This window comes from Elgaria multicarinata, chromosome 9 (assembly GCF_023053635.1).
Source record: "Elgaria multicarinata webbii isolate HBS135686 ecotype San Diego chromosome 9, rElgMul1.1.pri, whole genome shotgun sequence".
In the NCBI taxonomy this organism is placed as follows: Eukaryota; Metazoa; Chordata; class Lepidosauria; order Squamata; family Anguidae; genus Elgaria; species Elgaria multicarinata.
The window spans coordinates 78834004-78854758 of NC_086179.1; the positions used below are offsets into that span (position 1 = coordinate 78834004).

The window sequence follows — 20755 nt, forward strand, 5'->3', positions numbered from 1 at the left end:
AGTTGGGGTTATCATATCTCAACTTAATAAACTGAGATATGGATGAGCCTTCGGCCTGAAAATGCAGCGCTTTTTCTCATTCTCTTGCATCATGCCTGAATGCAATGGGAATGTCTTCAGTTAACCATAGTTTCCTGTTTTGTCCTAACTGGGAAACTATGCTTACCAGTTTCTGAACAAGCTATGGAATTAAACCACAGTTTGAAGTTGGTTTAATATCCTGGCTTGTTCCAGAGTTGTTAACTGTAGCTTCCCAGTTCAGGCTCCCTGTAGTAGAGGCTTCCTTGTTTAGTTACCGCTCAGGCAAAAGAATGAGCAAAGATGCTACATGCATAGGCAAAAGGCTCATTCATATCTCTGCTTATTATCCTGAGATATGATCATCTGAATATGGCCACTGTATATGTACTTTGTCCAGTGTTTCTAAAAATGGTACTTTGTTATTTTTTGTGCATTAGATGCAGCTTCTGCATTGGCCAGAATGGTGCTTAGATATCAGAGGACAAGCAGCTATGAGGACCAGTCAAAATCCAGTTCTGATGTAAACCACTGTGAAGATGCAATGGAGAAGTGTGATGATTGGGCGTTCCTGCCAGACCTTTTAATCGACAATGTTTTCCGCTCGAGTGATAGTGAAGGTACATAGATAGTGAAGATGCATTTGCTAGTGAAAAGGAAGTATTTGCCACCCTATTACAATGTTAGCCTAGAGCTAATCTAAGCCAACCTATTTGGTTATGACATAGGGAGTTTCTTCAATATTGAGTGCATGTGTGTGTGTGTGCATGTATTTTACACACACACCTTAATTGGATCTGCGGTGCATGAGAAAGATAGAAAAGGGGGCTAGGAGAATGTATGGGAATCTACTCCTCTCTAGTGTATCTCAAAAAGGTTTCTATCTTCACAATTTTGAAAAGATAGAAGATAACTTCCTCTCTGCCATCACTCTCCAGACACATTGAATATGTTCATATCTTCCCACTCTCATGCATTGTTGAAAGATTCTGCTTGCATTTGGATAATCACAATCAGTACCATCTCAAATATTGTACATTGGACGTGATTTTGTATTTTAACATCCTGTCTACGATGGGAAGCGTTCCTGCAAGCACTTATGCCATGAAAGGACTAGACCGAATAAAAAGGCATACGCTACCCTCTCACCTTTGTTTGCCAACTTTCATCCATCATCCAAGAGAATACAAGAGAGAATTTAATACCCTTGAACAGTTTTTTCCCCTTTTTCTCTACAGTAGAGACGCGTAACTGAAAGCATCCAAAAGTTCTTTTTTTTTAGTTTATTGTAGGTTAAATCTGACATGTTCAAAATTCTTGAATGTGTAACAAGCTCTGGCTTAGAAGTAATAGATTTTTAAAATATTCATAATTCAGACAACACGATAGTCGATAGTGGGGTAATAATCAACTCAACAGTTGTTTATCTAGGGGGTACTCCCCACACTACATGATAATAATCAACTGTGGTGTGGATAAGGATCAGCGTTGTGTTGACTGTTAATCCACGCTGAGTTGACTCACTCATCCCCTGCCCTCTCTCTCCCCTCAGTCCTCCCGATAGGCAAAAGCATCAGCCATTGCTGCTGAAAATCTAACCCTTCGGCTGGCCTAGAGTGGCAGCCATTGCTTTGACTGCTCTTGCCTTGCGACTCCATGGCTGATGAGATAACCAGTGGTGGGTGAGGAAACAATCAATGGTGCCCTCCACACAATATGATAACCAGTGGTGGTTCATATAGCCAACTTTGCACAGCTTTGGTTAGTTGCATTGGTTATTTTGGCCAAATAACCAATCGGTTAAAAAACTCCCTCCACACAACACAATAACCCATGGTTGGTTAAATAACCAACCGTCGACTGTTTAAACCACCATTGGTTACTGTGTTGTCTGAACCCAGTTACTGTGTTAATTTATATTTTCTGTTCCTGCTTGTTAAAAAGACCTCAGACCACTTTGTATTACTGTTTAAGTTTAAAATTTTATTTATTTATTTATTTATTTATTACATTTTTATACCGCCCAATAGCCGAAGCTCTCTGGGCGGTTCACAAAAATTAAAACCACAATAAAACAACCAACAGGTTAAAAGCACAATTACAAAATACAGTATAAAAAGCACAACTAGGATAAAACCACGCAGCAAAATTGATATAAGATTAAAATACAGAGTTAAAACAGTAAAATTTAAATTTAAGTTAAAATTAAGTGTTAAAATATTGAGAGAATAAAAAGGTCTTCAGCTGGCGACGAAAGCAGTACAGTGTAGGCGCCAGGCGGACCTCTCTGGGGAGCTCATTCCACAACCCGGGTGCCACAGCGGAGAAAGCCCTCCTTCTAGTAGCCACCTGCCTCACTTCCTTTGGCAGGGGCTCACGGAGAAGGGCTCCTGTAGATGATCTTAAGGTCCGGGCAGGTACATATGGGAGGAGGCGTTCCTTCAAATAACCTGGCCCCAAACTATTTAGGGCTTTAAATGTCAATACCAGCACTTTGAATCGGGCCCGGATTATTACTTTGAAACTCATGAGAACAGAGAACTTTGGTCCAAACTTAAAACATTGGATTTGTAACTTGTTGAGCAAAGTATGAATTATGATGGGGTCAGTTCTCCCTCACTGCTTTTTATTAGCATTACAAATGCAGGCCACACTTTCGGTCAATCATGACATCTATAGTCCCGGGGATGGGGAATGTGTGGCCTTCCACATGGTTTGGCCTACAACTCCCATCAGCCCTTGCCACCATAGACAATATTGAGGGCTGATGGGGGTTGCAGGCCAAAGGAGGGGCAGAAGCTGCCTACCTCTGGTATAGCCAGTACAAAAGGTAGCATGAGCAGCTGCTCTAAAGAATTAGAATTCAAAAGGAAAGGCAAAAATGGTATTGGAAAACCAAGAAGTGGAAGCAAAGGAAAACATTGTGCAGACCAGTAGTATGTACTAAGTTATATATGCAATTTTAATTTTATATATATTAACATCAGTTTCTCCTATGCTACTGTTTTTGTACTGGTAACATTTCTGACATAGAGGCTGCTATTTGTTACTTTGAATGGTATTATTAATATTGCAAAAAATGTTGGCTACAGTGTTATGTAGCCATTGTTATAAGCCTATTTGATCATCCTTTTTTTGCTACAGGGAGTGAAAGCTCATTTCTTTTGAAGAGGAAATCCAACTCTGTGGCAGTTGCAGATCCCCCCAAAGACATGACTTTGCAGTTGTCTTCTCTTACCCTGCAAAGGCATTCCAACTCTGTGGTAAGATAAGTAGCTTAAGTGGGTGTAGAACATGCCAGAGGTTTATCTGTCAGTGATGACGAGAATCGCTAAGTAATTCTGTTGGTTGGCTGGGCTTCCAGTGCAGAGAGGGTGGGGCTCCGTCCAATAGATCTGGAGGGCACCTGGTTGGAGAAGGATGGACTAGAAACTTTCACCAGCAGCAGTGGAGCCCTGCATCAGCAAAGTAAAGGATAAAAGCTCCATCAGTAAATGCGCAGGGGTGGGATTAGTTTGTGTCTGTCTGTTTGTTTTGTGTGTGGGGGAGGGATTTAAAAATTCCTAAAAATCAAAGCATGAACAGAACTGATTCAAACTTGGCATGTCTAAAGCCCTCCTTAAGAGCTATCACTGTGCCAAATTTCATCTCTTTATCTTTAAAAGTTAGGGAGCTGTAAGCATCTGATTAATTTCCATTGACTAGACAGGTTATTCTAAAATGGGCGGTTCTCCAATGGGTAATCCAATGCAGCGGAGTAAAGGGAGCTGCTCTGAAATCCAGGGCTGTGGAGTCAGAGTCGGAAGCAATTCTTGAGTTACTGAAGTCGGAGTCGGTAAAAATGTACCGACTCCGACTCCAACTCCTAATAAATTTAAATTGTATATAGAATTGCGGTATGTCCCTGAAAACCAAGATTGTCCTGGATTCCAGCCAATTCCAAAATATTCTGGCTGGTTGGACAAAAATCCTGGATTCACAGTCCAGCTGGCCAGAGAAATTCAGACCCCCTCAGCGGATCGGCAGCAGCAGTGTTGGATCAATGTGCTGCCTTTTCCAGAGTGCCGCTGCTCCTTCACAGGCAGGCTCAGACGAGTCACCGTGACTCAGGGTCTCCAAGCATGTGAGTTCCAAGCACAAGAAGGAGTTTGGTAATCTTGGCTGGTTGTGGTAAGCGCTGGGCCCTGCTGGGTTGTTTGTGGGGGAAGAAAGTTTTTTGGGGTGTATGAGGGAGGGAGTGGGGGGAGCTAGAACTGTATATATGTATATGTATCGTTCAGCAATGCAGCTAGAACTGTAACAGCAATGCCACTCACCCAAGTCAGTGTTGAAACACTGTTTTCGGCACTGAAAATCAAATCAGATCTAAGGGCTTCTATGAGGGAGGATTTGGCAGAAGCAATTCTGTTTCTAAGAGCAATATGTTAGTCTTCAATCTTCTACAATATAATGTTTATTTCATTAAATGTATATTCACTTGAATTTTATATTCAAACGATACTTTAATCTCGAAAAAGGTTTATGTTACTTACGTACCTAACTGTGTTCATTTCTTTTAAAATGGTCATTTGTTAAGTTGTTTTAGGTGTTCAATTGTTTTTTATTTTTTTGTAGTTTTGACTTTGATATCAAAGTATATACTTTAGATTTTTGAACTAGTAGAGAAAGTTGTTCCTGATTTTCTTTTATAGTTTCATATCCTATTACTTTATATTCTATAGTCTTTTGATAAACCGCCCAGAGAACTTCGGCTATGGGGGCGATATAAATGCAATTAAATAAATAAATAAAAATATAACCTAATGGTTTTCATTTTGGGGCTTCTTTAATAAATAAAATAAAATGAACCAGAATGTCTTAGCTATAGCCTTTAGACCCGGGCTTTAACAGGTTAGGGTTCTAAAAAGTCGATGTAGGAAATATATAGGAAATTTATTTCCTATATCGATATATAATTAAAGGAGTCGGAGGTGCCATGAATAAAGGAGTCGGAGTCAGAGGTTTCATGTGCCGACTCCACAGGGCAGAGAATCACCTCAACATTGCTCTGGCTTGAATTTCGAGGCGGAGAAGACCCACTTTGCACACCCCTAGTGCTTTATAGTTGAATTTTGTGAACAATCAGTATAGGAAATGGCTCTTTGATTCACAGATTGTTGCTTGAAGCATTAGATTAGACTGTGCATTGGGTTAGATAGGAACATAGAACATAGGAAGCTACCGTTGCTCCATCTTGCCCAGTGTTGTCGACACTGGCTGGCAGCGCCTTTCCAGGGTTTCAGGCAGGATTTTTTTCAGCCTTACCTGGAGATTCCAGGGATTGAACTTGGGGCCTTCTGCATGGAAAGCAGGTGTTCTACCCCTGAGCCACAGCCCCTCTGTCAGAACATCTGCCCTGAAATCTCCAAATGCACAGTACACACACATACCTTCCTTTTGTTAGCACAGTCCTCTCCGTTGGTGGGAAACCATCTCTGCTCCGTTTAACTTGCTAGTTAAACGTGAAACATCTAGGGACATCTAGGGACAAGGATGTCTCTCTGGTCATGTTGATCTGTTAATAACAACATTGCAACAGTATGATGTTTTCTTAAAAGGCATGCAAATGTTCATAACTTTAATATCTGAAATTTTGGCATTGTCCAGGGAGCTGGGTCACATTACGAACCATTAAGGAACCAGGGAAGAAAAATGCCTTCCGAAGAATTGCATAGTAAGTGGAAAATTTATAATAGATTTTAAAGTTTAAACTATGTATCCAGTTAGAACATGTCTGATGAAAATATATTTGTGTGTCAGCTAGAACCTGAGAATAAGCAAAACGGTCTGTGTGTTTGCCCATAGCTGCTCACCCACATTATCGTAGTGTAGTTTGGACCTTTTAAAAATGCAGAAGAGATCACAAATAGCAACACATGACAAGTATTTGGTCCATTGAACCCAATATTATCTATTCTGACTGGTAGCAGTTCTCCAAGGTCTCCGGTGTGTGTGTCTTTCTGAACAACACTACATGAGAGATCCTTTTAGGTAGAGTTGAACTTGGGCCGTCTACAGGTAAAGCAGGCAGAGTCACCCTGTTGGCCCAGGGGCCACATTTGGAAATTTGAGAAACTATCCTGAGCACAACCATACAATGGCTGTAGTGGATATACAGGGCTAGTCACAAGGCACAATTAACGTGCCTGGAGGCATTTATGGCAATTTCATATAGGAGCAGCTAGAAGCTCCCACTTCACTTTGAAGCAATCCCAGCTGCCAGAAAGAAAATGCAAAAATATTTTTTCAATAAAAATTGTGAGGACTAGGGTCTTGGTGAGCACCACGGAAGTTGTCTAGGTGGCGATTGATGCCTATGGGCACCACATTGCCTATTCTTAATGTAAATAAAATGTGAATTATTAACATTGCTGTGGCGCTGTGCCAATATCCACTTGCAGAAATGTATTTTTGCAAGTTTTGTATAAAAATCTTTCCCTTTCCTCTTACTCCCGCCCACATATAATATTTAAGTGTTTGGTGGATACTTATTGTCAGCACGCTAAGGCGACTTCTCAACCTGAAGGCTCTTCAGTCCATCAATTTAAAAGTCCTTAAGTGCTCGGCACTGCTGGTAACCAATAAACGAAATCCACGGCCTATCGGGCCATTCCTAATCTGCTTCTGCATTTATTTTTTAAAATAGAAGGCATCTCTAAATTCCAATCAAACCTAAAGCGATCAGACAGTTTCTCTTCATCAGTCTCGGACAAGGAATATATCAAATCACTTGACCTTTCATCAAATGAGCTGGAGGATATAGACGGCATCAGTCAAAGCTCGCCCTTAACTACTCATTTGGAACATCTGGAGAAATTAGAGCTGCATCAAAACGCCCTTTCACGCATTCCAGAACAACTGTGTGAGGTGGGTCTACATAATGCTGGAAAATGCTGGCTGTGACTGTGACATGTTCCCTCAATCAGCCATATTTGTGTAATACAGAGAAATGTTTCATTCAGATGTTTATGGCTGTTTAACATTAAGCCAGTTATAGATGAGAGGTTCATTTTTTAGTAATGTATTGGTGGCTAGAAGGTCATATGAGGGAAGGGTGGATTGTATGGTGTGATGGATAGTCTGTTGGCCTTGGGCTGGTGAGAGGGAGGTTCAAATCTGCACTCAGCCATGAAGCTTGCTAAGTGACCTTGGAAGCGTTGCATTGTCCTGGCCTAATCTGCCTCACAGGGTTGTTGTGAGGATAAAATGGAGTCATCTGTGACCCATCTGTGACCCTGTTCAGACAACACGCTAAACCACGATGGTTAAGCATTTTGAGCTAAACATTATGGCTTAGTGCGTCGTGTGAACCATTCCTAACCATGGTGGCTACATAACCACAGTTCAAATGAACTCACTAACCATTCACTGCAAAATGGTGACTGCAGCACGGGGGAGACCCTCTCCTCTGTGCTCCGTCGGTCCTGCTTTTTCGGCTAGATGGATGGTTTTGGCTGTCTAGTTGGGGGTTTTGGAGCGGGAAGGGAGGAGGCCACGTGGGGCATTGGAAGCTGCCTAAACAACCTTCTGTGATCTCCTCCCCTCTCTGCCCCCTGGGATTGCCCCCTTTTCACCATCTTCACACTCGTTTTCCCGAACACGGAGAGGCACTCTGCACTGGCGGGGAGTGAATGGGGTGCGTGGTTTCCTGGCTCCACGCTCGGAGCCAGACAACTGAAAAATCCTATGTCCTATGATGCTGTCTAGGGGACGTAGGATGGCTCCCTTAAAAATGTCTCTTATTAATATAATAATTTATATACTGCCTTATAAATATGTAATGAATAAATAAATATTTATTAAAAAGCTGTCAAAGCGATGTACATCAATTTAAAACCAAAAAATCTTGTCACAATAAAAAAAAGCCCAAGAACATTAAAAAAAATATATTTAAACCAATTTAAAAGGCTAAATCAAAAAGGTGTGTCTTTACACCTTTTCTAAAGGCCAACAGAATGGGGGGCTGATCGTAGTTCTTGAGAGAGTGCATTTCAGAGTTTAGGAGCAACAGAAGAAAGCCAACTAACAGGGACTGGCCAATGAGACCACATTACGCCAGTCCTTTTCCAGCTTCGTTGGCTGCCAGTCCAGCTCCGGGCCCAATTCAAAGTGCTGGTATTAACATTTAAAGCCCTAAACAGCTTGGGGCCAGGCTATCTGAAGGAAGGCCTCCTCCCGTATGTACCTGCCTGGACCCTAAGGTTATCCTCAGGGGTCCTTCTCCACGAGCCCCTGCCAAAGGAAGTGAGGCAGGTGGCTACAAGGAGGAGGGCCTTCTCTGCTGTGGCACCGCGGCTGTGGAATGAGCTCCTTAAGGAGGTTCGGTTGGCACCTACATTATATGCTTTTAGACGCCAGGTGAAGACCCTTTTATTCTCCCAGCATTTTAACAGTCTATACATAAATTTTAACTTGGTGTTTTAAATTTGTATTTTTGCATGGCTGCTGTTTTTATCTGGTTGAGCTTTTATATTGTATTTTAAATTATGGTTTTATACTGTTGTTTTATACTTTGAATGTTTTTAATTTTTGTGAACTGCCCAGAGAGCTCCGGCTATTGGGCGGTATAGAAATGTAATAAATAAATTAATAAATAAAACTCATGTGTGCCCAACAATCAGGCCTCTGTGGGTAACAGTGCCTTCAAAAGAGTCTCTCCGGCAGATCTTAAGACCTGGGCAGATTCATAATGGGACAGGTGGTCAATGGCCAGGTCCTAAGACATATGGGGCTTTAAAGGTTAAAACGGACTCCTTGAATTGAGCCAGGAAAGCAGCTGCCTCCCAGTGCAGGTCCCGAAAGCATGCACCTGTTCACAGACTAGCTGCCACATTTTGCGCTATTTTGAAGCTTCTGACCAATGTTCAGGTAGAATGCATTGCAGTAGCTTAAACATAGTGATGTTATGGGAGCTACCCAGGAACTGCTCAAAACGATCACACACACCATAACAAATGGGGGCTGCCTGGACAGTGCCGGGTTGCCGCTGCATTTAAAGAAACCCCACACTTTCTCTGCTGCGGGGTTGGTGGCAGCTAATCCCGACACCATCTGCCTGGGTACACCTCTGCCGGGACGCCAGAGCGAGGTTAGATGATGGATGTGCTGTATTCGCCTCGCTCCAGAGAAAAAGTTAGGTTAAGTCCCTGACTTTCTGAACTCACAGCTTTGCAGGATGCAGCGCCATCATGCACCCACTGTGGGGCTTTCAGAGTATCTAGGCAGCCCCCTTGTATGTGGGAAGACAGCATTTCCCCAGTAGCAAAATCTAGAGGTTTGAGTTGTGGGAATATGTGATAGTCCCGCAACAATTGCTCAGGCACAGGATCTGGATATATCTGTATTCTATTAGCTAACCATTCACTATATCCTATTATATTATTTAGTCTAACAAGCTTATTTTTTTAAAAAAAGAAAAATCAATCAACTGTTTCCCCCCTTTCAGACCTTGAAATCTTTGAGTTACTTGGATCTGCACAGCAACCGGTTAACATCTTTTCCTGCATACCTGTTGAAAATGCCACGCATAGCGCACCTCGATGTTTCGCGCAATGACATTGGCCCGTCCTTAACTGTGGATGCGAAGATTGTCTGTCCCACTCTAAAGCTTCTGAACTTATCCTACAACCAATTGTCATGCTTTCCTGAATTTTTCGCCAATGTCACAGAAAAGCTGGAGCACCTCATATTGGAAGGGTAGGAACAGCACGCAGTGGTTTTGACAAATGTTTCTCTGCGCAGAACTGCAAGCCGAGGCATCTCTGCAAAAGTGTGCCCTGTGGCCATACATTTCCCGGATCCATATGGTATAATCTTCCTTCTGCCTGCTCTTGCATAACACACTTGGAGGCAAACCTGCAGGCACTTTTTGTCCTGTCCTGCACCACTGTATAGCTTGTGCATGGGGCTTTTGTTCCTTTTGATAGCCAGAATTCCAATGCTACCGTTTTACACAATATTTCCATGCCTGCCCCATCATATACTTACTTATAACACCTACCTACGGTTGAGCAATGGGCATTTGAAAGAAAATCCATATAGGGCAGGAATACGCTGCTTTCTACACAGATGCATGTGCTGACACTCAGGCTGCATCAAGATAGCTTGTTTGATTGGGGTCTTTCTCTGTGGCACACTTTGAAGTGTTAATGCAGCCTTGCTTGCAGGAAATGTGTGAACATATGTCTGTCCGAAGAATCAGTTGCACTAATTTCTTATATGACTTGTCTATTTAAGAATGAACCTTATCACTGTAGACTACAGTTACTGGAGGTACTCACGTGCGGGTCAACGTGTTTAGAGTGAGGGACTTGGCTATTTAACCTGTAGTCTTGTGCCCATGACCTGTGCTACCTGACTCCCTTTTTACAAGTGGAAAGAATGGAAACCAAAATGGAAACACCCGTCTTGTGTAATCTCAATGGTTCAGCAAAGTATAATCCTGAACATCCTATTCATACTGAAATTTAAACTGAAGTCCTAAGTGCACTTACTCAGGAGTAAACACCTTTGGACGCGATGGAATTTGCTTCTGAGTAAACCTGCTTTGGGTTGTACAGCTGAACATAGGTAGGGATGTGGCCTTATGTTTGCAGATTTGGCCCTTAATGAGCAGTTCCTCTGTGAGCAATAGTTCCTGCCTCTTTCCCTCCATCCCTATTGCTTTTCCTCCTCCTCATAGCTGCCAATCCTCTATCACCAACTACTGGGAGTGAATCACGGGCCAGGACATAGCACTGTCTTATTTCTTGCTTTGATAGCTGATATGGAAGGTCCAGTAGAATCCTCTTATTTTCCTTCTATTCGTTTAATGGAGTGGTGGGTATTTCTACTATACATTTGAGGCTGGGTCCCTTGCTCTAGTGTTCAGAGTTAGTTTCTGTGTGCCTATCTGAGTTTCCTTTCCATTCGTGTTTCATTTCCGTTATCTTGCGAGAGAGATTATGGAGGGGATTCTCCCATGGTTACTGATGGTGTAGTTAGGTGGAAAGGTTGTGCCTGATGGCATTTACCAGCCAAACCGTGGGTGTCTGGTACCTTTTCGTTTTATAAACATGCAGTTGTTCATTCGTCTTGTATTTATTCTATTTATTTATTGCATTTCTATACCGCCCAATAGCTGAAGCTCTCTTGTAACACGCTCATTTTTCTTTTTTCTTAGGAACAAGCTTTCAGGTATCATCTCGCCAATACATTTAAAAGAACTGAAAGTTCTAAACATTAGTAAGAATACTATAGCCTCGCTTGTTGAGAACTTTCTGAAGGACTGTTTGAAACTGGAGATACTCAGTGCTGGGATGAATTTACTTGGTGAGTAGACAGTACTAGAAGGAGGGGTGGTGGTTGGGACTGGGAGCAAGGAAGTGAGAAATGTGTAGGAAAAGGGAAAAGAAAACAGCTCATATTTACGGTGTGGTGGTTTTTATCATCTGTGCTATGGTGGATTTATGAGAGCAGTGCTGTCTTAATTATTTGTAGCTTTTGATTTCAGTGTGCTTGTTTTATTGTCTTCTTAGGTTGTGTATTTTTTAAATGATACACATCTCTTCCTTTGTGCAGAGGCATTATTGGAAACACTATAAATTAAAATAAATTACACATCAAATATAAAAAGCAGTCTGAAAAAAGAAAGCTTTAATAATTGCTAGAAAGTGAAGTGTATAGTTTCATTGCCAATTAGTAACTGTTAGTTATTTTATTGTTTTAATGTTGTGTTTTACTGTTATATTTTAATGGCATTGCTACTGTATGTTCACTGCTTTGATAACTTTGTGGAAAGTGGTATATAAATTTCTACAATAAAGAGATAAGCCCTACCATATACTTTTAAAAAGATAAAAACCCACCATGATTTTTGGAATTGTGCATTGATACAATATTATGATTTTTGTGTTCACCTGTCTGTATCGAAGTACAAAATATTTTATTAGAAGTGGTCCTAATGTTGCTACGTTATAGATGGGGAATTGAAGCTGATAGCTGATAAGTTACAGAAAGCTGCTCGTTCAGTTCATGACTGAAGTGTCATTTGAGTCATTGAACCACACTCTTTTTTAATGTGGTTTTTCCAGGTGAATTGACTGGTTGCTAATCTGTCACATAAAATCTAGATATCTTCCCTTCTGTTTTGAAGATATCTCCTTTTCAAGCTTTCCATGGCTAGAGAGGTACTAGTGTATTTGCAGTGAAGTGTTACAAGTACCTGTTGGGATAGCCCATTATGTCCCCACAGAACGATGCAACTCCCCTTTTTCCACCTGTGCCATTTTCTTTGATCTTTTTTTTTTTTTAAAAAAAAGTCAGCCCCCACTGTGTCGCTGCAGGACTGGAGCATTCTGCCAACAGTACTTTTAAGTGAGCTTACTAATTCCCCAGCCATTTTCAAGGCTAGGTGAAGGTGACTTAAGAGAAGAGGTATTCTCTGCACGAACCACCGTGAAATTAAGAAAGGGGAGATACTTCAGAAGGTGTGCTTAGAAGGTGCGCTTTCTTTTTATTGTTTGTTATTTAGTAACTTTTACAAACTTCTAAAATAATTACATTTCTCTTTTGTATTTTAGATGCCGTACATGACTTGCCATCAAATATAACTACCTTAAAATTATCTCAGAATAATTTTTCTAGTATTCCAGAAGCAATTCTTCTTCTTCCACAGTAAGTTACTACAGTATTTTCTGTCCTCGAAGAATTGTATACATAAGCCAAAAGTGCACCTAATATTCTTGCTAAGTCTTCATAATAACTTTCAGGAAAAGTTGTTGTTGTTTCATTGAATCAATCAAAACTACTCCATTCATTGTTTGGGAGAAGACCATTCTATTGACATTCCAAGATGTCATAAATCACCGACATTAGAGAGATAAGCAGGCTGGAAACATCAATGAACAGTCCGAGGTCAAAAGCCAAAAGTATCCATCAGAAACCGGGTCAAGCAATACTGGGCTCAGGAATGTGCCAAAGAGTAGTCAGAGTCTGGTCCAAGATCAGATTATGTTCAGGAACTGGTCTTCAAGGAACAAGGGCAAAGACACAAAAGAATCATAGAATAGCAGAGTTGGAAGAGTCCTACAAGGCCATCAAGTCCAACCCCCTGCTCAATGCAGGAACAACTGCTTCCAGCACCGGTCAGGGCCCCTTGCATGTCTTAAATGGGGCTGGTGGTGATTACGGATTGCAGTCAGCTGCATTCACCTGCAGCTGGCTTCTGCCTGTTCCTGTGAAGGGCCACTTCCTGGCTCAGCTGTTCCTCCTTCCTGCTCTATCCCAGGCTGAGGCACAGCAGTGGCTATTTTGCTTTGAATCAAACAAATGTTCTAGGAAAAATGGATAACTCCACAAACAGCCTGATGACCACTGAGCATGCTCAGTTAGCACAGAATGCTGATTGGCTGTTCCAGGTTTTGTTTGGTTTTAATTATCAAGCTATTTATACCGTCTGACTGTTTCTCTTCTCGCTCTCTGTTGTATACATTTTTCAAAGCCAATAAAGGTAGAAACATGTTGAGGCTTCCATATTCTCTCAGGCATTTGTTCCGTGTGATGTCATGTTTTTTATTCTTACATTTCAATTGCTTCATTTCATGGCAACCCTATTAACATTCCTCCTTTTTTCATATTTCTTTTAGTTTGCGTTCAGTGGATCTAAGCAGCAATAAAATTAAAATTCTACCTGGTCCTGTGCACTGGAAATCCTCCAATTTAAGAGAGCTGCTGTTCAACAATAATCAAATAAGCCTCCTAGACTTGAATGAAAAAGCTTTCTCATGGTCTCGTCTTGAAAAGTTACACCTATCCAACAATAAGCTGAAAGAGGTAATGTATTACCTCTACTATCAATTCAATGATGGTTGTTGAGAGTGATATTCTTCCTTCACCCCAGTGCAATCAGCAAAAATATTATTCATAGGGTCAGGATATTTCTAATGATCTCTTGTAATGATTGCTTCCTTTGTAAAATTATTCAAGCCTTCCAGTACCAATTTCTTTTCTGCCAGAGGGCTTGGGTGGACTTACCACTAAGCAACTGCCTAGAACAGGGAGTAGATCTAGATCTATCTGTAGATCTTTGGGTTATTTTCACTAGATAGGAAAGGATTTCTGACTCCCAACTATCTAACAATAGCGACAACAAAATGGCACCCCTTTCCCACACCCTGCTGAAGTGAAGAAAGCATTGCGTAACCAGGACTTGATTTTTGTGTGGAAGGACTTGTGAGCTCCATCCAGTTCTGGTATTCAAAACAAATTCCTGGGATGGTACCTTTTCAATTCTAAGTGTTTGTCTTTTGCACCAGGATCCGATTAATGAATCTTCTAGGAAAAACATAAAAGTCAATCCTGCAAGCCTGCCCAGCCCTGGCCTAGAGTAGCACTTACACCACAGAAAAGATGGGAAAGATCTTCCATTCTCAGAAGTGCCTTGATGCAGAAGCTAGCACTCCAGAGGAGGGCAGCCAACAATGCTAGAAGGACGCAGGGAGGCTGAGTTCACAGGCAAACAAGACCCATCACAGTTAACGAGGATAGGGGTCTAGTTCACTATATCCACAGCTGTGTGTGATGGATGGCAGTGGCACATGGACTGAGGCCCAGAAGCCAGAGCTGAAGGAGTAGGTGTAATGGATGCCTCAGGAAAAGTCGGCTGGTTAGCAAAGTTAGAGGCAGAGAGTAGCAGAAGGCCACTTAAAGCTTAACAAGCCGCCAAACTGTCAGCTGAGAGGAGGGAATGGAGGGGGCTCTGCCACAAGACCCATAGGCTATGAGGAGCAGAACTCTGATGCATCGTTTGCCATATTTAGTAATTTGGAGCAGGGGGATTGTTCTTCTGGGTCTATAGATCTTTTTCTTCTGGGTCTATAGGTGAAACCAGAAGAAACCCAGAATTATAGCTACGTATTTCCTCTGGGTCTAGAGATCTTTTTAAGAGGGATGGCTAAGAAGCAGTTGTGAGGCCCAGGATCTCCAGGATGGTGTTTGAGGGGAAATGGGATACCATTTAAATCACTCTCCAAGGGTACCATAATGCCAAAAGTCAATCATAAAGAGGAGTGAGTAAACTAGCACGTGGTCAGTAGAAGTGTGCATTGTTATGGGCAGGGGGTGGGGGTGGGGAGAAAAATATTTTTAAATTAGGTATCTGCAGAAATAATGCACTGTGTACTTTGTAAAAATGGTGCGCTGTTTTCAAAATAGGATCCTGAAAACTAGATAACAGTGAGACTGGTTATATAATTTCAGATTTGTTCACATTAGCTATTTAAATTGATATTCTTGATTAATTATGTTATTCTGAAGAAGAAAAAGCGTTTTGTTAATACTTTGCCTTTCTCTCTCTAGATTCCTCCTCAGATTGGGTTCCTTGATAACTTGACATCTTTTGATGTAAGTTACAATCCAGAGTTAAGATGCTTTCCCAATGAAATGGGGAAGTTGTCTAAAATCTGGGACCTTCCTTTGGAAGGGTTACATCTTAACTTGGATTTCAAGCACGTTGGATGGAAAGCCAGGGACATTATAAGGTTAGTTTCCTGTCCTTGTGTATGTGTTTGTGTGTTTATGGGAAGTGCTGGTGGTAGTGATATGGAAATGATGCAGGAGACGAAAATTTGCTGTTCTACTTGAAAAAAGTTTTGTATAGGTCTGGGTTGGCTTTATGAGCCAAGAGACAGTCAGCTTCCTAACATTTGTCTCCTTGCATGAAGGCAGCCAAGTAAGTATTACAGATAAAGAGGCAAAACATTCCTTTGCTGTTGTTTTTATTTTAACCTTTCAAAGATATGAATAGTTCTTCTTTGTGCTCTCTATGCATCACACATATGGGCTCTGTGCCTGTGCAGAGCCTCGATTCGGGAAGCTGATGAATTTGAGCAGGAACCCACCCCCAGTGCGCATGTTCCAAGCGGGTTTCTATTTTCTCCCTCAGTTCTCTTTCAGCTGCAATTGAGTGTTTGCCGTGTAGCGAGCTTCTCTTGACATTCACTCTGATTAGCGTCTTTTTTTAACAAAAGAGCTGAGGTTTTATTCTTTTCTCTCTTCTATCAAAGTTTTTTTTTCTATCTTTCTGGTTATTGTTTTTATTTTTGTTTAAATTTTGTGACTTTTGTGATCGTCCTCAGGGGAGTAGGGCCCTTCAGGCGCCTTTTCATAAGTGCACCCATTGTAGGGCAAAGCTGCCACCCTCAGATGGGCATTCTCTCTGCCTGTTCTACCTCAGAGAGGGGCACGTTACCAACAATGCCCTCATTGCCTGTTTTGCTTTCAGAATGAGTTTCTTTGTCCACTTTCAGATGTAACAATAGAAGAGAATGAACCTAGTTGAGCCTTGGGCTCATGTACTCCCCTCTCCTCCTCTGGCATGGTCAAGAGGAATCACTTCTTCTTTAGCCCAACCACAACTTAGCATGCTTTCCAAACCCAGCTCAACCGTTGAAACAAGCCATGATTTGAAGTTGGCTTGTTTCAAATCGCCCTAGTTAGGACTAACCACAGTTGATCTGGGGGTTTGGACATTATGCTAAGCTCTGGTTGGGCTAAATTCCTCCTCCCAGCCACGCCACAGGCTGCTGGTGGTGGAAGTGTTTGGCTGGTTGGAAGCCTCCCCCCCTCAATTCCATATTTGAAGCAGGGCAATTGCACACTAAAAGCCACCTGGAAGAATCCTTTATATATGAAGACTTTTAAAATATATATATGATTTTCTTACAAAGGTTCCCCCCACTCTGTCCCCATATTCCAGGTTTCTTCAACAACGTTTGAAGAAGGCTGTCCCTTATAACCGGATGAAGCTCATGATCGTTGGAAATACTGGCAGTGGTAAAACTACACTGTTACAACAGCTAATGAAATCCAAACGACCCGATTTGGGGATTCAGAACGCTACGGTTGGAATTGATGTGAATGACTGGAGAGTTCCAGTGAAGGGCAAAGTAAAGAAAGATCTTGTGTTAAACGTCTGGGACTTTGCAGGTATTTCCCTCACACGGACATTTAATATGGGGCGAGAGTGGATGATTTATTTATTTATTTATTTATTTATTGCTTTTCTATACCGCCCAATAGCCGAAGCTCTCTGGGCGGTTCACAAAAATTAAGAACATTCAAAGTATAAAACAGTATAAAACCATAATATAAAATATAATGTAAACACTATTTATGGACCGGAGCAACGCCAGGCATATCAGCTAGTAGACTATAAAAAGACTAACAAATTTATTCTAGCCTAAGCTTTCATAGCCATGGTCCACTTCATCAGATGCATCAGAAGTGGGCAGTTAGTGTCCACGAAATTGTATGCAGAAAAAAAATTGTAATAAATAAAGTCTTCAAGGTGCCACATGATCCCTGTTTTCGTAAAACTTATGCATGGTGGGAAAAGGGGTTCACAGCTTATCCTTCTTTCAACCCCGCTGCACATCATGTTTTTAAGCTTTTGTAAATTTAGACTACAATTGCACAGCTATTTTCTGGATTTTATGTGGGTTAATTAATGCATGTTGTGAGCCTACGTGGTCCAGGGCTTGGATAATTGCCAGGTTCCAAAGAGTGGTTATGTGCACATGACAGAGCAGTGCCCTTAGCCCAGACCTTCCTTTCCCCTTTTTCCTTCAATTGATTCTTCTCTTAAACATACAAAACACTTTGCAATATTAAAAATGATCTTGTTCAGCATTGGGAAGTGCTGCAAAGGAAAGAGAAACCGGAGCCCTTCTGGGCTTTACAAATATATGCATATGAATAATGGAGCACAGATCAGGTTATTTTTCTAAACATCATTCAGAAGTCACAGGATTCTTGAGTGTTTGGACTTTCTTCTGTCTAATCTGGACTCCTAGCGCCTATATTAAGCGGTATGTAAATATCACAAATGAATAAATAAATAATGAAACATCTTGTTGTTATTTAGGCCAGGAGGAATTCTACAGCGCTCACCCCCACTTTATGACCCAGAGAGCTCTGTACCTTACTGTTTATGATCTTAGCAAAGGAGAGGCTGAAGTGGATGCTATGAAGCCATGGCTGTTTAATATCAAGGTAAACTATGTATAAGTAGACCTTGAAATGATGGTGTTATACAGCGTTTTAAGTCTGTCTGTGACCTTACAAACACTGTATAAGAACATGTTTAAGAACATAGTAAGGATAAAAGAAAATTATTATAAATTGGTTTGGAGGTGGTACTTAACTCCAGTAAAATTAAATTTAGTAAATAAGGGGAATTTGGCATTGGAATTGTGAATATGTATAAAAACTAAAGAACATAGTACGAAAGCATTTTTTGGTTTTTGTCAGTAGCCCTGCCGCCTGGAAATTGTCATTGAGATCCTTCCTTTGCCGCTGTCTCATCTCTAGCCTTGTTCACGCCTTCTACCTGAACACAAAACAGGGTCACAGGGCCATGCATGCCAGCCCTGATGCCAATATCCTCAGTCATCCCATGTTGAGCAGGAAGGTCAGAAGGAGAGTTCCCTGCATATTCATATGAAAGGAACTGGAAGCCTCCATGAGTAGAAGCTTTTGCACAAAGATGCATAGAAGCCCAAGGCTGGCATGCACACGAAAATTGGGGCTAGGGTCAGGGCTAGTGTGTATGCCTCCCTGCGCCCCCTAAATTCTTAGCTGATTCCTGTTCAGGCATAATGTCTGTGCAGGGTAGCTGTCTCTACAACTTTTGAGTGCTCAAACAGCAGAAAGTCACCTGGGGGAAAATAGTAGCTGTCCCAGAACCTTTGAGATCTTTTTTTTGAAGGTCTCAACAATCACTTCTGAGGAAAAACTGTAGAAAATTGCCAATTTGAGCTTGGGGAAAGACCTGGACAGTGTCTTGGACTTGGACGTGCTTTTACAGATGTGACTTTCAAACTTTGCTCATAGGAACCCCGTGGTATCTGTAAAACCCAGAAACTTATCAAAGGTTCCTTAATGGAAGAGCTAGATATGTTTAGCCTGGAGAAGAGAAGATTTAAGGGCTGACATGGTAGCAGTCTGCAAATATCTGAAGAGCTGTCACATTGAAGATGGGTCAGACTTGTTCTGTATATCTCTAGAGGGTGGAATTATAACCAACGTTCTGAAATTGCAGTGAAGCCACTTTTGGCTAACCAGTGAAAGAAACCAGTAGTAAGCGTTTTCAACTGTGGAACAGGGTGCCTCTGGAGGTGGTGGGCTCTTTTTCACTGGAGACGTTAAAGCAGAAGCTAGATGGGCATCTGTCAGAGATGCTGTATTTACATCCTGCACTGAGCAGGTGCTTGAATTAGATCATCTCCAAGGCCCCTTCCATGTCTATGATTCTATGACTAATGTAGGACAGCTACATTACAGCTGGCAGAGGCGGCATCGAGGGCAGGCATAGTTGAACACCTGCTGACGGCCCACTGAGAAGAGGACTTGTTCCTTCTCTTCATCATTGCAACATGCTTGTTTACCTGGCTCTCACTCTGGCCCAGACAACAGTGGTGGGGAGAAGGAGAAATACTAGATACCATTGCCTATTTGCTCCCTGCCAGTCAAGCAGGCAGTAGCAATGATGAGAAATAGGAGAATGAGCAATAGCAGCTGGTGGCAATGGTGGTGAGAAAGTAGACTCCCTGAGGGAGGGACCCATTGAGGGTGTGTTGCCCAAAGGCCCTTAAAAACCTGGCCTCCAGTTTCTAATATTTCATTGCGAGGCACATCCTCAGGGAACTGTTGGTCTCATTCTAGCGGTGAGTGTCCTGTGGCCCTCCAGGTTTTGGACCAGTTTCCATTATCCCTAGTCATGCTGGATGGGGCTGGTGGGAATTGGAGTCTCAAAACATCAGGAAGGCCACAGGTTCCCCACCCTCGTGTAGAGCGAGGGCAGCCTCTGGTAGGCCTGACTGGCACCCAATCACCTTCTACCCCGAAGTGAGAATCCACTTAGAATAAACCCCAGAATCTCCTGCAGTGGACAAGGATTCAAGAGCCTTTGAAAGTGTTTGGCTTAAACAACTGAGGCCCATCTTATTATTATTATTATTATTATTATTATTATTTATTTATATAGCACCATCAATGTACATGGTGCTGTACAGATAACACAGTAAATAGCAAGACCCTGCCGCATAGGCTTACAATCTAATAAGTTGTAGTAAACAATAAAGAGGGAAGGAGAATGCAAACAGGCACAGGGAAGTGTAAACAGGCACAGGGTAGGGCAAAACCAACAGTGTAAAGTCAGAACAAACTCAATATTTGAAGGCTATAGGGAAAAGAAAAGTTTTGAGCTGAGTCTTAAAAGCAGTGATTGAGTTTGTAGTTCTCAAGTGTTCTGGAAGAGCGTTCCAGGCGTAAGGGGCAGCAGAAGAAAAAGGACGAAGCCGAGTAAGGGAAGTGGAGGTCCTTGGGCAGGCGAGAAGCATGGCATCGGAGGAGCGGAGAGCCCGAGCGGGGCGATAGTGTGAGATGAGAGAGGAGAGATAGGCAGGAGCTAGGCAGTGAAGAGCTTTGAAGGTCAGTAGGAGAAGTTTATATTGGATTCTGAAGTGAATTGGAAGCCAATGAAGAGATTTCAGAAGTGGAGTGACATGGTCAGAGCGGCGGGCCAAGAAGATGATCTTAGCGGCAGAGTGGTGGACAGAGACCAGCGGACTGATGTGAGACAAAGGAAGGCCAGAGAGAAGAAGGCATTGCCTAACGTTGGCACTGTTATTGAGCTCCGAGGTGGACCAAATCAGCAAGA

The 20755-nt window shown here is 42.0% G+C and overlaps 1 protein-coding gene across 1 annotated transcript in view; it reads left to right on the forward strand.

The window, feature by feature from the left end:
- Positions 1 to 20755, forward strand: part of LRRK2 (leucine rich repeat kinase 2) — a 98827-nt gene that overhangs the window by 39435 nt on the left and 38637 nt on the right. Inside the window, exons 20-30 of the mRNA XM_063134126.1 lie at positions 459 to 638; positions 3163 to 3281; positions 5665 to 5731; positions 6704 to 6924; positions 9503 to 9753; positions 11219 to 11367; positions 12618 to 12711; positions 13683 to 13869; positions 15394 to 15575; positions 16793 to 17022; positions 17960 to 18087. Coding sequence (XP_062990196.1) covers positions 459 to 638; positions 3163 to 3281; positions 5665 to 5731; positions 6704 to 6924; positions 9503 to 9753; positions 11219 to 11367; positions 12618 to 12711; positions 13683 to 13869; positions 15394 to 15575; positions 16793 to 17022; positions 17960 to 18087 — 1808 coding nt within the window. The remainder of the gene's footprint in view (positions 1 to 458; positions 639 to 3162; positions 3282 to 5664; positions 5732 to 6703; positions 6925 to 9502; positions 9754 to 11218; positions 11368 to 12617; positions 12712 to 13682; positions 13870 to 15393; positions 15576 to 16792; positions 17023 to 17959; positions 18088 to 20755) is intronic.